Raw genomic sequence first — 16,070 nt, 5'->3', positions numbered from 1 at the left:
ATGCATTCAATTGGTCTTCAAAAAGTTCATAAAAATGTGTATTCTGAAACAATTCTGCATGGATTTCACAATTTTGTTGCACCAAAATGAAATTGTCTTTTTATTGCATTTTTCCACACACTTTATGATGCATCCTCCTATACAGGGAGGGAGTTAGATACACATATACATGCATAAACACAGACACAAATATACATGGATTTTACACATGGGCAAAAATATTTATGTGCAGATTAGTTGGAAACATTGGGTTTAGGAAAAATGGACCTTCAAATACATTTATTTATTTATTTATTTAGAAGCACACAGAGACAGAGAGATCTTCCATCTGTTGGTTCACTCCACATGTGCCTGTGACAGCTGGGGCTGGGCCAGGCAGAAGCCAGGAGCCTAGGACTCCATCTGGGCCTTCCATGTGGGTGGCAAGGTCGCAAGTCCTTGGGCCATCACCTGCCGCCTTCCCGGATGTGCATTAGCAGGAAGCCAGATTGAAAGTGCAATAGCTGGGACTTGAACCAGGTCCTTCGATATGGGACATACCTGTCCCTGGGGCGGCTTCACCTGCCGCAGAACAGTGCCTGCCCAGATGGACCATTTTCAACAACAAGTGGAATGAAAGAGGAAGTGAGTTATTTCCATCTTATCAAACACTTCATTATTTAAAATAATGCTTAACAAGAATAAAATGAAGCTTAGTCTTTAGAAATTACCATTTTCCGGAGTGCCCCTCAAAGCATATGAGAGAGAAAGTGCTGACAGCTTCCCTGCCTGGCAGGAAGGCTCGATCTGGGCGCGGCCCAGCTGCAGCTGAGCTGCCAGTCATTGGGGCGCTGCTGTGCCTGAACTGCCTTGTGTGGCAATTGCTGGAAAGTGCACAGCCCTTCACGGGAGAGTCCGTGTGTGCTCCAGGAAGCTCCCAGCATGGCAGCTTCCACTTCCTCTCTGGTCGCCCTAGTTGCTACGGCACTGTGTCGTCTTTGAATGGAGAGCCGGAGCAGGGGGTCGCCGTGGAAGCCGTGGGACAGAAGGACTGTAGCATTTACGGAGAAGACACCGTGACCGACGAAGAGGGGAAGTTCAGGCTCCGTGGCTTGCTGGTGAGACTCTTGTTTTCCCCACCGTGTCCAGAGGTGTCCCTTGGGGGCCCACAAGGGCTGAGTGGCTCTGGACCTCTCCCAATCCTTCGCTGACACAGTTTGCCTCGTGTCTAAGGAACACGTGGGGTTAGGGTTCTGTGGCCAAACAAAGCTTGAAAACCATGGGTTTGGTGCAACTCTTGCCTGGTGTTGGGTGGTTATGGCTCATGCCAGGGCTCGCAAATGAAGTGCCTACAGAGCTGAAGAAGGCCGGGCAGACAGAGGACAGGGAGTGTGAGGAGTGTGGAGGGGGTGTGGCAGTGTCCAGGGGCAGCCTGCTCCTCAGCTCCAGCTCTTTAGAGTCACATGGAAAGACAGCCCTGGTGGTTGCATTTTTAAAAGAGAAATGAGAAATTCAGACTTCTTTGTGGGGACTCCCGATTTTTGGATATTTACAGCCAATTAAGAAAGAAACTCACAACTTCTATGTGCAGGCCAAATAAACAACTTTGTCGTTTTGGTTGCTAAATTGTAACATTTGGCTTTAGATTTGTAGTGCTTTTTGCCTTGATTTTTGTTTGTTAGTTGGCCCTAGAACCAGACACTGAGTCTGTACCATAGTAGTCCTCAGGGGAGAGTATACTGAGAGCATCCAATGGGCGGGGGCACTGGCATCTGGAGTTGGGGCCCCAGCCTTTTAAGTGCACAGCCTGGGCATTTGTGGTTGACTCTGGAGGTGGCACTTGTATCAGTGATGGGCCTGTTATAACTGGCATGTTATCTCGCCAATTGAGTTGCAGGTAGAGCATCCTTAATCCAAGCATCTGAAATCCCAAGTGCTCCAGAAACCAAGCCTTTCTGGCCACTGACATGAGGCCTCAGTGGAAAATTTCATACCCTACAACTGTTTCCTGCACAAAATTACTAAAAATATTGTATAAAATTATCTTCAGGGCCTGTGTAAAAGTACATCTAAGAGACATGAGTGGTTTCGTGTTTAGAATTGGATCCCAGCCCCAAGGTAAATTTTAGGCAAATATTAGGAACTCCAGAGCCTGAAGTGCTGTGGTCTCAAGCGTTTCGGGCAGGGGCTGCCCAGCTTGAGTGTGTTAGGCTGACACTGTTGGTTTTTCTTTTCCCCAAGACAAGAATGCTCCTGTCCCATGTCCAGGCTATCCCAATCTCGGGGCTTGGGATACCTGAAAGTTGGGTTGGAAGTTTGCTGGGTGAGCATGGAGTGTTCAGGGTGAAGGAGGCAGATGCACGTGGGGTGGCCACACTAGGACTGACTACTTCGGTTCCTTGGTGCAGTGGACCGAGCGGTTGCACAACGTCACTCAGGGCTCCTGTGCCCTGCTCTGCCTGCCACTCCCTCCTCAGGCCCATCACAGCAGCACTTCCTTGCCATCCACGTGAGCGTGGACATGTTCTGTCATTGATGTTCCTTCTGGCCACCCCTGCCCCGGGGAGAGGTCCAGCCCCCGGGAAGCCGCCGCAGTGGGTACTCAGGTTCTCCAGGCGTGGGTGCACGCTCTCGTCTCTCCTCCAGCGTGGTGGCAGGTCCAGAGTGGACAGAGGAGCACCGGGCAGTGTGCCTGTATGAGACACAGGACAAAGCCGAGTGTGTGAGGCCCACTGCACAGGAGCAGCTAGCCCGGGCTCCTGAGCCAGAGGGCAGTATCTGATCCAGCTTCTCCAGCACAATCTCCCGTCCTTCAAAAGGTGCCTCCTGGTGTCTTTCCCCTGTGGAGGTGCAAACGGCTATTTTGAACCAAACCCAGTGTTGTAAGTCCTAATTGAGCACATCTGTTGGTGATCATAAATTTGATTATTCTCAGGTTTTTTTTTTTTTTTTTTTTAAATAGTAACTTTTAAAAGGACTGTGTGCTCACTATAAAATTCAAGCAACATCTAGGAACAGACAAGACCTCGAAAGGGAGAAAGCCCCTACAGCCAGTGCAGGGAAGTAGGCGTGGTCAGTGTGCAGGGACTGCCATTCCTACACTACTCTGCACAGCGGTGATCAAAGCAGATGGAGTCCTGGGGGCTGGAAATACAGCTTCCGGAACACAGCTCCTCTGTGCTGGTGTAAACTGAGCTGTGGAGTCTCGGGGCTTTCTCCTGGAGATCCTCCTAGATCCCTTTGAACCACAGAGTGAGTCAGTGGGCCAGTGGTGGTATTGGTGAAGGGGAATCGGTGTCTTAAGTCTTTTTAGAACAGTGACTTTCAGTAGCCAGTGATATATGCCTGTAAAGAAGGAATTTGTTTTTGTTTTTTTTTAAAGGAAGAAAAAGCCCAAATCCCACTCTCCAGAAATACGACCCATTGTAAACAGTTGAGACTCATTTCCAGATGTCCCTTGGTGCATGTAAATTTGCTCTCTGTATAGTCGGCCAACTGGAGATTGAAAATACTTGGGGGGAAAAAAAAGTCTGTCTGGACTGAGCATCTATAGACTTTCTTCTTGTTGTAAATCCCTGAACAATACAGTTTAACAGCTGTTTACAATGTTTATAATTTATCCGAGAGCTGGCGTGTGGTGTCGCAGGTTAAGCTGCCTCCTGCAGCACTGGCCTCCCATAGCAGAGTAGTGGTTTGAGTCCTGGCTGTTTTGCTTCTGACTCGGCTCCCTGCTGATGTGTCCGGAAAGGCACAGATGATGGCGTGAGTGCTTAGGCCCCTGGCCCCCATGTGGGAGACCTGATTCCTGGTTTCAGCCTGGCCCAGCCTCAGCCATGGCAGCCATCTGGGGAGTGAACCAGCAAATGGGGGATCTCTTTCTCTGCCTGGGTCTTTCTGATACTCTGCCTTTCATATAGATGAATCTTAAAAAACAAAAACAAAAACAAAAACGTATGTAAAAGGCAGAGACAGAGAGAAGACAACAGAGGGACAGATGGAAGGAGAGCTCCCATCTGCTGGTTCACAGGCGCAGCAGCCAGTGCTGGGCCAGGCTGAAGCCAGGAACCCAGAACTCGGTCTGGATCTGCCGTGTGGAGGGCAGGGGCCCGAGTACTTGAGCCATCACCTGCTGCCTCCCGGGGTGCATGCTAGTAGAAGCTGGGTCAGAAGTGGAGCTGGGACTTGGCGCAGACACTCGAGTGTGGGATGCAGGCGGCGACTTAACTGCTGTACCAAGCATCTGTCGCAGTTTCACAGCTGTTTGCCTAGCATTCATAGCATATTAGGTATTGTAAGGAACCCGGAGATGATGTAAGTGTAAGGGGGGGTGTGCAGAGGTTCTGTGCAAATACCGCACCATGTTATAAAGGCGGGGTGTCTGGATTTTGGTGTGTACATGTGTGTATGTGTGTGTGTGTGGGTCCTGTCACTGCTCCCCCACGAATCCCTGAGGGCTGACTGTATACAGACCGAGAGGAGAGGTGCACAGCGAGGAAAGAATAGCTTTAGAAGCATAAGCGCATTTCTGCTTGTAATTTTGAGAGAAGAAACCAAATGTACTCTCTCTTGGGTAGTATAACGTGATGCTGGATTGGTGTTGGGGGAACTGTGAACTCAGGGTGTTTCGTCCCCAGCAGTGCTGCGTGCAGGGGCCTGTGAGAACTGTTGCCTGCCCACTGGGAAACGTGACGGGACAGCAGTGCTCTGGTCCCAGGGAGCACGGGTAGCTTGCTCTGGTCAGGTCAGGTGTGTGCTGCGACCCCCCCGCCCTTCCAGAGCCGTGACCCCTGGGTCTATTTGCAGCCAGGGTGTGTGTACCATGTTCAGCTCAAGGCAGAAGGCAACGACCACATCGAGCGCGCACTGCCCCACCATCGGGTGATCGAGGTAAGGCACCGTTCCCCTGCTGCAGCTTGGCCCCGTTGCTCCCCTGACCACAGACCTTCCAGCGCCGCTCCGGCCGGGGAATGTGGAGGTCCTAATTGAGGGCCTTCCTAGAGTAGGGTCCGCTTCGGAACAGGCAGCAGTTTACGTGGGGTTATAACAGGCAGTGTTGCTGTCGCATCCAGAAGGGAGACTGGCGCTGCTATGTGCTCACTCCCCTGCTCCCTCGTTAGCTTGGCACGTTATTCTGTGAGTTAAGGGTCTTAAAGCACAAGCCTTGTTTCAGATCACAGCAGAGTCGTCGAGAGAAGCTGGCTTTTGGTGGCTCAGAGCCACCCAGGCACTGTCGATATTCAAGGTCCTGACCTAGTGACACTGATCCCTAAAGAGGCAGCCTCCGGGTCCCAGGAATTGGACACCAAGCTTTTCTCTCATTGGCTGGTGGGGGGTGGGGGGATGAGGGGTACAGCGTCTGCCTTTCTCTGACTTTATTTTGGTGGCTTCATCAGGCACGAAGCCAGCAAGGAGTTCAGAGGGAGGGTGGAGGTCCCCTCCGTTCAGGACTTTGCGACCTAGAGTATTGTCAGTGTCTCTGGCATTTTAAGTGCTGGGATAGCTGTGTCTCACTGCTAAACGCAGTATGGTTTGATATTTCCCTGACCTGGTGACCTGGGTGACAATTACGTGCACTGTGGCCAGGCAGGTGTGCAGGGCCCTCTGTGGTCTCAACAGAGCGCCTTTCTCCTTGGGCCAGAGAAGCCGAAAACTCTGGCTTCACCTGTGAAATGGCTTCCTTTTTAAGATGTAGGCAAGTAATAGGGTGTGTGGGGAAGTCCTGTGCTCATCAGGCAAGCTGCGTGCACAGGCCGGGGGTGGCTGGGGGCTTGGGCTCGGGCCGCCTCGGAGGCAGCCGGTGCTCCCTCGTGGAAGGAGGGAGCCTCTCCAGGAAGCAGCTCTGGGGCCACCCAGCAGCTGCCTTCTCAGCGCCGGCCTCCCTTGTCCCCTCCAGGTCGGGAATAATGACATCGATGACGTGAACATCATCGTTTTCCGACAGATTAATCAGTTTGATTTGAGTGGAAACGTGATCACTTCCTCCGAGTATCTTCCTACGCTGTGGGTAAGGGCAGCTTTCTAAGACCGGCGTTAACTGTTTTCTTTCCGCCTTTGAGAGGAGCAGGAGCGGGCATGTGTGCGTGCCTCTGCTGTCCTGGTGGCTGCCTGCCCAGGCCCAGCTCGGAGGGAACGCGCCCCCCTTTCACGTGAATGTCTCCTGGCACTGGAATCTGGAGCGGGAAGGCAGCCTTAAGGAAGGGCCCGCTCACTTTCTGCTTCTGTGCACGTAGGCCATGGGCAGTGGGCTCGAGTCTCTCGTCACCTAGTAGTTGCTCACTTGCTGCCTTGGTCAAGTCACTTCATTTCCAGTTTGCTCCCTGTAAAACCAGGAGCTTGGAGCCGGTGACCTTCATGGGCTGCTGCAGTTCTAACGGAATCTGCACCTGCCACGAAGGGAGAAGCTCTGTAGAATGACCCGAGATCCTTCCCTTACAAGATGTTGATGAATCACGGGGTGTGGTGTGTGTGTGGGTGTGAAGACACCTGTCATGTTAGGTGTGCTGAGGGATTGAGTTTGGGAGCCAGCAGAGTTTACATCTCAGCTCACCTCCCCACTCGCCATCAGCCCAGGGATTGCGAGCGTGGGTGCCTGCAGGGCCAGGCAGGTGCCACCCGAAGGGGAGGATGGCAGAGTGTGCAAAATGGAGAGCACCCTCCTGTCCGGGGGTGGGGTGGGGTGGGAGGAGAGGTGCGGGGAGGGCTCCACCTGCCGGCCCCTTCCCATCCTTGCCTCCCTGGAATTCCTGCCTGGTGTCACTTCTTGGAATCCAGAATGATATGAGGGCACTTGCTTTTCTCACACCGACACTGAATTTGAATTAGTCGAGGCGCTGCACAGAAGGGCCCACGCATCTGGTTGTGGATGTGACCCACTGCCTTCTAGGCTGTGACACTTGTGTGCCGTGTAGAAAGGTATCAGCCTGGGCCCAGGAGGGCGGTCTCAGGCTGCCCTGTGGCAAGGGCAGGTGGAGCCCTCCCACCTGTGACGTCAGCCTTGTGGTAGTGAGGCCTGGTAGAGGGTACTGAAGCTCTGAGCGGCTGTGCGTGGAGCGGCCTGGAGGAGCAGGTGTACAGGACAGAGCGCAGTGCAACGTGGGAGGGGCCCTCAGCAAGGTGGACCTGTCCCTGGCTCTCCCGGGGCATGAGCTATGCGACCTTAGCTGACTTCGCCTCTCGGAGTCCCCACAGGGGTAACCAAGACGCCGGTTCTGCTGTCAGGCTGAGCGGTGATGTTTGCTAAGTGCCTGGAGTATCACAGATGCCTGCCGTTATCACAAAATACGATTCTAACCCATCTTGGGCAATGGCCTCCCTGGTCAGCTTCCTGCGCACTGCCAGCCCCGGGCTCGGGTGAGCGAGGCAGGTGCAGTGTGCGGCCCGAGGGGCACGGCCACGCGCTCTGCCCTGCCCCGCGCGCCCCCGCCCCGCGCATGCGCAAGCGTACACGCATGCGCAGAGAGAGCCATCCTGGGTGCAGGAAATGAACCCGCGCGCCTCATTGCCTTCTCACACGCGTGCGCCCCCTGCTTCCTCCCTCAGGTGAAGCTTTACAAAAGCGACAACCTGGACAATCCCATCCAGACGGTGTCCCTGGGCCAGTCCCTGTTCTTCCACTTCCCCCCGCTGCTGAGAGATGGCGAGGTAAGGCGCGGCCGTCGCTGCCCTGATTGCGTTTGTGCTGAGAGGAGGCAGACCCTAGGGCCACAGGGCCGTGGCCCCTCGGACGTTGGCCGCCTCGGCCTGGCCGTGTGGAGGTGGGGGCTCCCTGCGCGCGTGGCGCCGCCCCGCGCAGAAACGCCGCCTCCTTGCGTGCGCAGAACTACGTGGTGCTGCTGGACTCCACGCTGCCCAGGTCCCAGTACGACTACGGCCTGCCTCAGGTGTCGTTCGCCGCCGTGGGCTACCACAAGCACGTCACGTTGATCTTCAATCCCACGGTGAGTGCAAGGGGCGTTACCCACAGGGGCTGGCGAGAGAGGAGAGGGCGCCAGCCGGTGGCCCCGGCCGCCTGCCCGCGCTGGAGCCTGGATTTTCCCAGGTCCCGCTCTGTTCCCTCTAAGGGAATGAGGAGTAGGGTGGCCTGGCGTGGCCGTGGCTCAGCCTGGCGTCGCAGGAGAGGGCACCCCTGCCCTGTGACTGGCAGCTTGTGTGCGTGTCCAGCAGGGGGCGTGAGATGCCTGACCCGCCCAGACTTCCAGGACCAGGTGATGGGAGTTGTGGGGGACTCCAGCTGTGCCTGCCGGCACCGCAAGGGTGCAGGACGACCACCCCAAAGCTGATTTGCTCGAGGCCCTTTTCAGGTTACTTATTGCAAGAGAGAAAGCGGACACGTGTGCAGGCCACCCGAGGTGGGCGGAATGACTCCTTTGTCTAGCGCTTGGCAGCGCGTGGCCCTTACTGGGGCATGTTGTTTTCCACGCTGGTAACAGAGTGGCTTCTGATAGTGAGCCTCCCACTCAGGGTCAGACGCAGCAGCCACAGTGAAAACGGGCTCTGGGGCCAGGGTCAGGGCCGCTGATTCTGAGCGTGGGGGTGGAGGGCTGCAAGTGGAGCCCAGGAATCTGTATCAAAAAATAGGACGCCCCACGTAGCTGCTGTGTTGGCCATTGTTTCTTCATCTGTCCAAGTGGGAAAAGTAAAAATTTAATAACAAAAAAATAAGTGGCACAACAGCTATAGATGGCCTTTATTCCTTTTTTGTAGCTGTGTAGTGTTCCTTTGCATGGGCACCGTGTGTCCAGCTGCTGTGAAACCCACCCTAGGCGGGGTGACCTGCGAACAAGCCTGTGTTTCTTGTGGTTGGGATGACCTGCGAACAAACCTGTGTTTCTTGTGGTTGGGAGGCAGGCAAGTCCAGGATCAGGTGCCGGCACACTCGGTGTTGGCGAGGGCCCACCGTGTCTCACAGGCGGCGCCTCTAGCTGCGTCCTGTCAGGGCGGAGGGGGGATGCGCTCCTTCGGGCTGCTCTTAGGAGGGCACTCATCCTATTGAGGAAGGCCAAAACACCCCCCAGGGGGGTGTCCCGAAACCCCCTTTACCTGCCGTCTCACCGAGGGTTAGGTTTGGTCATAGGAGTTTCAGGTGAGACGCACGCACTCTGACCACGGCACCACGATGTGCTGCGTTAGTCCCCGAGTGCCGGACGCTTGCGGCCTTGATGGTTCGTTGTCACTGCGGATAGTCCTGGAGTGAGTTGCCTCCTGCCTGCATGTTCCTGAACGCTGGTCAGGCCGTCCCCGGAGAATGAAGGAGCTGGCTGCAAGGGTGAATGCAGCTGGGGTTTTGATTGACACTGCCACCTCCCCTCCGCCTCCCCTCCTTCGGGGTTGCTTTTATGCCGTGTTCCCAGCAGCAAGGGAGAGTCCCTTTTTCCCAGCAGTGTGTTGTCATCTTGAAGGTTTTGCCGTCTTAACAGGTGACAGTGGTATCTCAGTGTAGTGCAACTTGCACTTCTCACTTTTCATGGGGTTGGAGTCACTCCTGAGCTGTTTACTTCGTAATCCGTTCTGGAGAGTCGTTGACCTTTTTCCTCTGCTTTAGAAACCCTTTGTGTGTTCGGGTATGGGCCCTTTTCTGTGATGTACCCGTATGTTGTTCATGGTTTTTCCAGCTCATTCTTTATCTTTTTTTTTTTTTTTTAAAGAGAGATTTATTTGTGTTTATCTGAAAGAGTGACACAGGGAGAGGGAGAGAGACAGAAATATTCCCTAAATGGCCATATCAGCGCTGAGCCAAATCAAAACTGGGTGCTGGAATGCCATCTGGATCTCCCATGTGGGTGGCAGGGGCCCAAGTGCTCAGGCTGTCTCCAGCTGCTTTCCCGGCACAGGAGCAGGGAGCTGGATTGGAAGCGGAGCAGTCGGGACTCGAATTGGCGCTCTGATATGGGACGCCCATGTTGCATGCAGTGACCTGGTGCACGGTGCCATGGGCTGGCCTCTCATTTATCTTTTCACTGAGCTCATGCAGACGTTTGTTTTTATGTTAAGTGCATTGCTGTTTTCCTTACTGTTTCTGGATTTGAGTCACAGTTAGCATGCTTGCATGGTTGCCTTCACGCTCTGGTGCAGGGTGTAGAGATTGCTCAGTGTCTGTCCCTTCTCACGTGCTGTACTGTATAGAGCTCCGGGCTGGTTCCTGGGCTCCTCTGGGGGGCCGTCTTGTGCTCAGAGAGCTGGCAAATCTGATCTCACCTGGGGTAGAGTGTTTACAACCCTCCAGTTGTTCCTCACAGTCAAGACCGGCTAGGGACACCAGGAGACGAGCACGTGTCTGAGTGGAGGCACGCGGCGACTCCTGGGAGGTGGAGAGGGCAGCAGTGAGCCACCAGCTGGCCTGGGCTGCCATGTTCCCAGGGCCTCTGTAGGAGCCTCACCTGAGTCCCAGCACGTACTTGGGCCGTGAGTGGTGGGCATGCAGAGATGTGAGTCGGTGGTGGCTAAGCTGCCCAGCCTACTGCCAGGAGGGTCGTCGGTCACTTGTGAGTGTGAGGACTGTGATGCTTGAAGGGGGGACGGTGATGAGCAAAGAGAGCGCCTGCTCCGGCTGGGCTCTCGTGGAGAACCTCGGTCAGTCCTCACAGCACACCTCGGGCAGTGCCCCCTCCCCATTCTCACGGGAGCTCTGAGCGATTCGGCCACACCCCCTCGGCCCGGGAGCCCAGCCACGACTCACATGAGGTGGTTTGTCTCAGGCGTGGGTTCCCACCACCCCTCAGCCTTCCACAATGGGCAGCTCAGCACGGTGCAGGTAGGGGGCTTGGTGAGCACGTGGGTGACGCCTCTTCACAGTATGGCTGCCCACAGCCATGTGCACTAGCGTCCTCACGTGGTGTTCCATGTGCAGCTGAGCTTCTCTCGGGTCTCCTCTCACCACACCCCCCTGGAGAAGGCCCTGTTTGGTTTGTGCCCAGTTCACAGTTGGTTAAACGTGAGGTCCCCCAGTAAGACAGACCTTGACCAGTTACACTCAAAGCTGAGTCTCACGGTCACTGTGCTAATTCCCATTGAATTAAGCTTTGAGTTCAGTGTTTGCTGTGAATGGTTTGGGCTCTGAGGTGTCAGGGAACACAGGAGCAGGCAGATGGAGATGAAGGCTGTCCCTGCCCTCCCACTGATTGAAGGAGCATCCTGGGGCCCTCCGCTGTCCCAGGTGGAGTGGCTGGCGGCTCTCAGATATCCTGGTGTCAGGGCTCCTGTGTGTTGTCAGAAACAGGCGAGAATCCCAGAGACCTTGAGTGCACATGGATTGTGTCTGTGTCCCTGTGTCAGATGAGAAGGTAAAGCTTACGGATGTTGAGACTCCAGAGGCCGTGTGTTCCCTTAGCTGCCAGAGGGGTGGTGTCACCTGGAAAGGGGCCCTGACACCCGGGAGAACGAGAGTGGAAAGGCGCCTCGCACCCGATAGCATCAACATTAGTATCAGTATCAGCAAATGGTGCAGGAGAGCCAGTGCTCTGGCTCAAGTTCTTCTGAAAGCTCTCATTCAATTTGCTTGCTTCCTTTGTGGGTGTAGAGAGGGCTGCTTGGGGCACATATTCATTTGATGTTACAGATAGCCACAGTTTCAGAGACTGTAGCAAGATAGGAGTTTCTGCCTCCTGTCAGTCTCCAGGAGCCAACAGTCCAGGGATCATATGGAGACTCCCAAGGTGTTGGGGACGCAGGCCCCTTCTGTCTAGTTGCTCTCTTCTGACATGTTGCTCCTCTCCAAAGTATGGCACCTGGCCAGATGATGTCCCGCCAGCAGGAAGGGTGAATGTACCATTTCTCTTTAGGGTACAGCCAGGATGTTGCCCCCGTTACTTCATGTCCTATGGGGCAGAGTTTCCATGGCTACATCTTAGCTGCAAGGGAGTCTGGAACTACGTCCTCTATTCTGATGGACAAGTTGTGGGTTTCTCCTGTAAGAAAGAGAGAGAGAGGTAGCGTTCTCTGCTTCGCTTCATTTGAGTAGCATCTCTGGGACTGGCTTGTTCATCCTTGGGTTCCTGTGCCTGGCCCAGTGGGATCTCCATACACTCTCATAGGACAGAGTCCCCGTGTGTACCAGGGACCCATTGACCTGTGAGCTGCAGGGCTCCCTGCTCACCGTTGCCCGGTTCCTCACTTTGGGTAGTGAGCGCTCAGAGTGGGAGGACTGCCATGCTCTTGGAGCCTCTCTGTGCCTGAGTTGCAGGAGGAAGCAGTGGATTCTTGGGGGTTGGGGGGACTTAGCCAAATCACTCAAGCTTCTCCTTTGGATCGTGGGGTCCCTGGGTGTTGCAGGGCGGCCACCTTGAGGGCTGAACACCAGGGCCGTGGGACAGAGGGTGGCTGCAGGTGTGGTAACCAAGCGAGGACTGATGGTGCTCATGGCAATTGCAGAGAAAGCTGCCCGAGCAAGACATTGCCCAGGGGTCCTACATCGCCCTGCCGCTGACGCTGCTCGTCCTGCTGGCTGGTTACAACCACGACAAGGTAGGGCCTGCAGAGACCTCAGGAAGGAGGGGAGCCAGTGTCCATGGGTGATGGTGGAAGCGTGTCCAGTGTTAGAAAGCTCTGAAGTCCAGGCCCTTGGCCTCCTTACGAGGCTCTGGACATGCAGTTACGTCTGTCCTAATCCTTGAGCCCAGAGTTCCTCCAGGGAGGCATTGCTCCTAACGGGCCAGCCCATCCCTGGGGACTGTAACATCTGGCCATGGGCACGGGGTGGGTGCTGATGGTGCAGGACGAAGGAGGAGGAGGGGTTTGGCGAAGCTGCGTGCTGGCCTCCGGCCACCTCCCTGTGTGTCACGCGTGCTCTCTTTCCAGCTCATTCCCTTGCTGCTGCAGTTGACAAGTCGGCTGCAGGGTGTGTGCGCGCTCGGCCAGGCAGCCTCTGATAACAGCGGCCCGGAAGACGTGAAGAGACAAGCCAAGAAACAGAAGACCAGGCGGACGTGAGGACCACGAGGGGCAGCTGCGCTCTGCCTCGGACGGGCCACAGCCAGGGGGTCGCCGGCCCGTGGGGCAAAGCATGCACCAACAAGCTTCCCCCCGGGCTGCGGGCCTGTGCCCCCTCTGCCGCCACGGCTGCCCGTCCCTGTCCCCGCGTGTGCCCCTGCCTTGGTGCAATGCAATGGATGGACCCTCCTGTCACTCTGCTGAACACAACTTGTTTTCTGAGTTGGAGATAATTTATTATTATTATTTTTGTCAAAGAAGTATTTAAGCCGTGCTGGTGGCGTGAGAATGTGATTCTTAATCCCTGAGCGTTGGTTTGCGGGAAGAGTGCGGTCAGCGCAGCCTTGGGTTCGCAAGGAAGCTCCCTTCCCTCCCTTCCCCTCACCCCCCTTCAGCGTTTGCCACCCGCACTGGCAACCGCAGCAGCCGGTGCCCACCACTTGAGAGCATGTGTTAGGAGGAAGACGCAATAAAACTGCCCGTTCATTTGTGTTGTAGCTCACGCCGCGTGCGTTTCTTGGGTGACGTGGGTGGGCGGAATGCTGGGGTCGCAAGGCGAGGTACTCAGAGCAGGTGGGGGTCCGAGTGTGCGGATGGGGCAGGAAGGATACCGTACACCAAGGGGCCCAGAGGAGAGCGAGAGAGTGCAACCTATGGCGGGTTGAAGGGCCGCCTCCCCAGCTGAGGGGGGTTGGCTTTTACTCACCTCTCGCCCACCGTGGCCCTGCCCGAAGGTGCGTCGCCCTGCCCAAAGGTGCGTTCATTCTCTGGAGAAACCGGAAAGACGAAGTTTAATGTGCGTTCTTCCAGGTTTAAATTTAGTGACACATTCAGTTGTTTTAAGAATCTGCACAGTTTGGGCCAAACAAAACTTTGCCTGTGCAGGAGGCTTGAAGGCTGTTTTATTCCATGAGATCCACGGGAATTCACAGCCCTCTAGTGGCATAGATCTTATTCTTGCAGGAAGTCATTAAGTTATACTGAAGGAGGGGCACATCCATCTCCCCCAGCTGGTTTTCTCAGAAGCAGGGGAGAAAGACAGAGCTCCTGTCTGCTGACTGCCCACTAAGGCAGCCACTGGGAACTCAGTGCAGGCCTCCCACGGGGGCAGCAGAAACCCAGCCGCTTGAGCCATCACCTCTGCCTCCAAGGTCTACACTGTCAGGAAGGTGGAATCGTAATTCGGAGGCCAAACACCCACCACCCCATTTGACATCTGTTAGGTACCACGTAAGACAGCCCCCGGGACTGTGAGGAGTGCGGTTGACGACACTCGCAAGGGAGTTGGAAGAGGATGAGGCCGTGTCTGCTTTTAACCTCCTGTCCCTGGTGCTCCGTAAGGAGAGAGTGGACGGATGGGCGGTTAGGAACACTGGCCTTCGCTGAGCTCCGGGCCCGTCGTTGGGTAGGAGACAAGCCAGTAAGTGAACAAGGGCAGTACAGGGAGCCATGGGCAGAGGAAGCCCAAGGGCCATGGGCACACCTTGGAGTTCCACCTGAAGCCTCAGGGCAGCTTCCTGGATAAGGAAGTGTGTGTGGGGGGGCAGGTACGTTTTGGATGCCCTCGAACAGTCTCAGCCCTTGGGGGCCACCCAGAGAGCTGTGCTTCCCACCTGGTGCTCTGGGGACCTGGGCCTCTCTTGGGTCTGCAGATTTGCTTCTCTGTGTAAGGCAGATGGACCGCACTGGAGATCTGGGACAGATGTGATGGCGACTCCCTTTCTTGGCCTGTTTTCTAACTCCTCCTCCAGTGGACACCCAGAAACAACCCTTTTAAATGTTAATGGGGCTTTTCATTGACAAGGCATAAAGGTTAAGAGCTTGTGAAAGATACAGGAAATGTCAGGGCGCTCCGTGCAGTTCCGGATGCCGTCATGAAGTGGCAGTCTTTCCCCGTGGCTGCTGGCCTCAGGTCACTCTAGGCTTTGGCTGTTGGAAGTTTTTAAAAAATTTTATTTATCTGTTTGAAAGGCAGGAAGACAATGAGATGAGAGAGAGAAGGAGATGGGCAGAGATCTCCCATCCAATGGTTCTTCCCTAAATACTTGGAACAGCGAGGAGCCAGGAATGCAGTTCAGGTCTCCTGTGTGGGTGCCAGGGACCAAAGTACTTGAACCATCACCTGCTGCCTCCCAAGCAGTTCCTTTGAGCAGGGGTCCTGTGTTACCCACTGGAACCTGTACCCCAGGTGGGCAAAACCAATAGAAGTCCACTCTGCTTCCTTCAGAACCTCAATGACATTGCCTGGCGAGAGTCACCTGCCCACCATTTTCGATTTTATCTTTTCATTAGCAAAATGACCATGACCTTCTGACCATGACCATGATAGGCCCAGAGAAGAAGAAATGAATTCCGTGTGTGGGGGCCGGGAGACTCATTCCAGCCCTAGGACTTGGTGTGGGGAGGAAGGTATGAAATGTCCTCCCAGCCCATTTTCAGTGGAGGTACCTGTTTATGCTTCATGAGACATTGCTGGGACTTTGGCTGGATCATGAACAGGACATTTTTGTAAAAAATATTCTTAGAGAAAGAGAGAAAAAGGGAAAGAGCGTGAGAATGCACTGTTCCATGCCGGTTTACTCTGCGAGTGCCCGCCCTTGGGCTGGCCTGGGGCAAAGCTGGCGGCTGGTCTCATATGAGTGGCAGGGACCCAACCCATGGTCAGCATTGGCAGGAAGCTTGAGTTGGGCACCTGAGCAGGGAATCAAACCCTGATACATCGCCTCTTAGCCAGTGTCTTAACCACTAGGCCAGACGTTCACCCCACGGACATCTTAATGACACCTGTTTTCTCACTGCGCTTAACACCCGCGATTGTTTAAGGTGCCACCAATGTGCATGTCCTTTTGGGTGAGTGAACATTTCACTGGCTGCATGTGGATGAAACAACAGGTCCTCTCGCACTTGCTTTTCGAGGTTTTGAAAGTTTTGTAAAATAGACCTTGGAACGAGGCGTCCTCAGATCTGCACAGAATCCATGCCTCTGAAGACTGAAGGCTGCCCCTCCCTGTCTAGTCTTTGTCAGGGAGGTGGCTGGCAGGAGGTAGGAAGCCAACAGCTGCTGTGTTTTCATCCTGTGCCTGCCCTGCGAGCCGAGAGGAAGGGGTAGCTTACAGTTGCTGATTGTCCAGCTTGGGGAGCCGCCTGTCATCTGCCTCTCATAGGCT

The 16,070-nt window shown here is 55.0% G+C and overlaps 1 protein-coding gene across 1 annotated transcript in view; it reads left to right on the top strand.

Annotated features, from left to right (window-relative positions):
* The window catches only part of LOC133751093 (BOS complex subunit NOMO3), a 66,324-nt gene extending 52,919 nt beyond the window's left edge, over positions 1-13,405 (top strand). Inside the window, exons 25-31 of the mRNA XM_062180989.1 lie at positions 956-1,097; positions 4,783-4,866; positions 5,873-5,983; positions 7,519-7,620; positions 7,797-7,916; positions 12,346-12,438; positions 12,772-13,405. Of these exons, the coding sequence (XP_062036973.1) occupies positions 956-1,097; positions 4,783-4,866; positions 5,873-5,983; positions 7,519-7,620; positions 7,797-7,916; positions 12,346-12,438; positions 12,772-12,903 (784 nt within the window). The 3' untranslated portion in view covers positions 12,904-13,405. The remainder of the gene's footprint in view (positions 1-955; positions 1,098-4,782; positions 4,867-5,872; positions 5,984-7,518; positions 7,621-7,796; positions 7,917-12,345; positions 12,439-12,771) is intronic.
* Positions 13,406-16,070: the final 2,665 nt, after the last annotated feature.

This window comes from Lepus europaeus, chromosome 21, assembly GCF_033115175.1.
Source record: "Lepus europaeus isolate LE1 chromosome 21, mLepTim1.pri, whole genome shotgun sequence".
NCBI classification, from domain to species: domain Eukaryota; kingdom Metazoa; phylum Chordata; class Mammalia; order Lagomorpha; family Leporidae; genus Lepus; species Lepus europaeus.
Note: the sequence above shows the minus strand (reverse complement) of the source record. Positions and strands in the feature narration are given on the sequence as shown.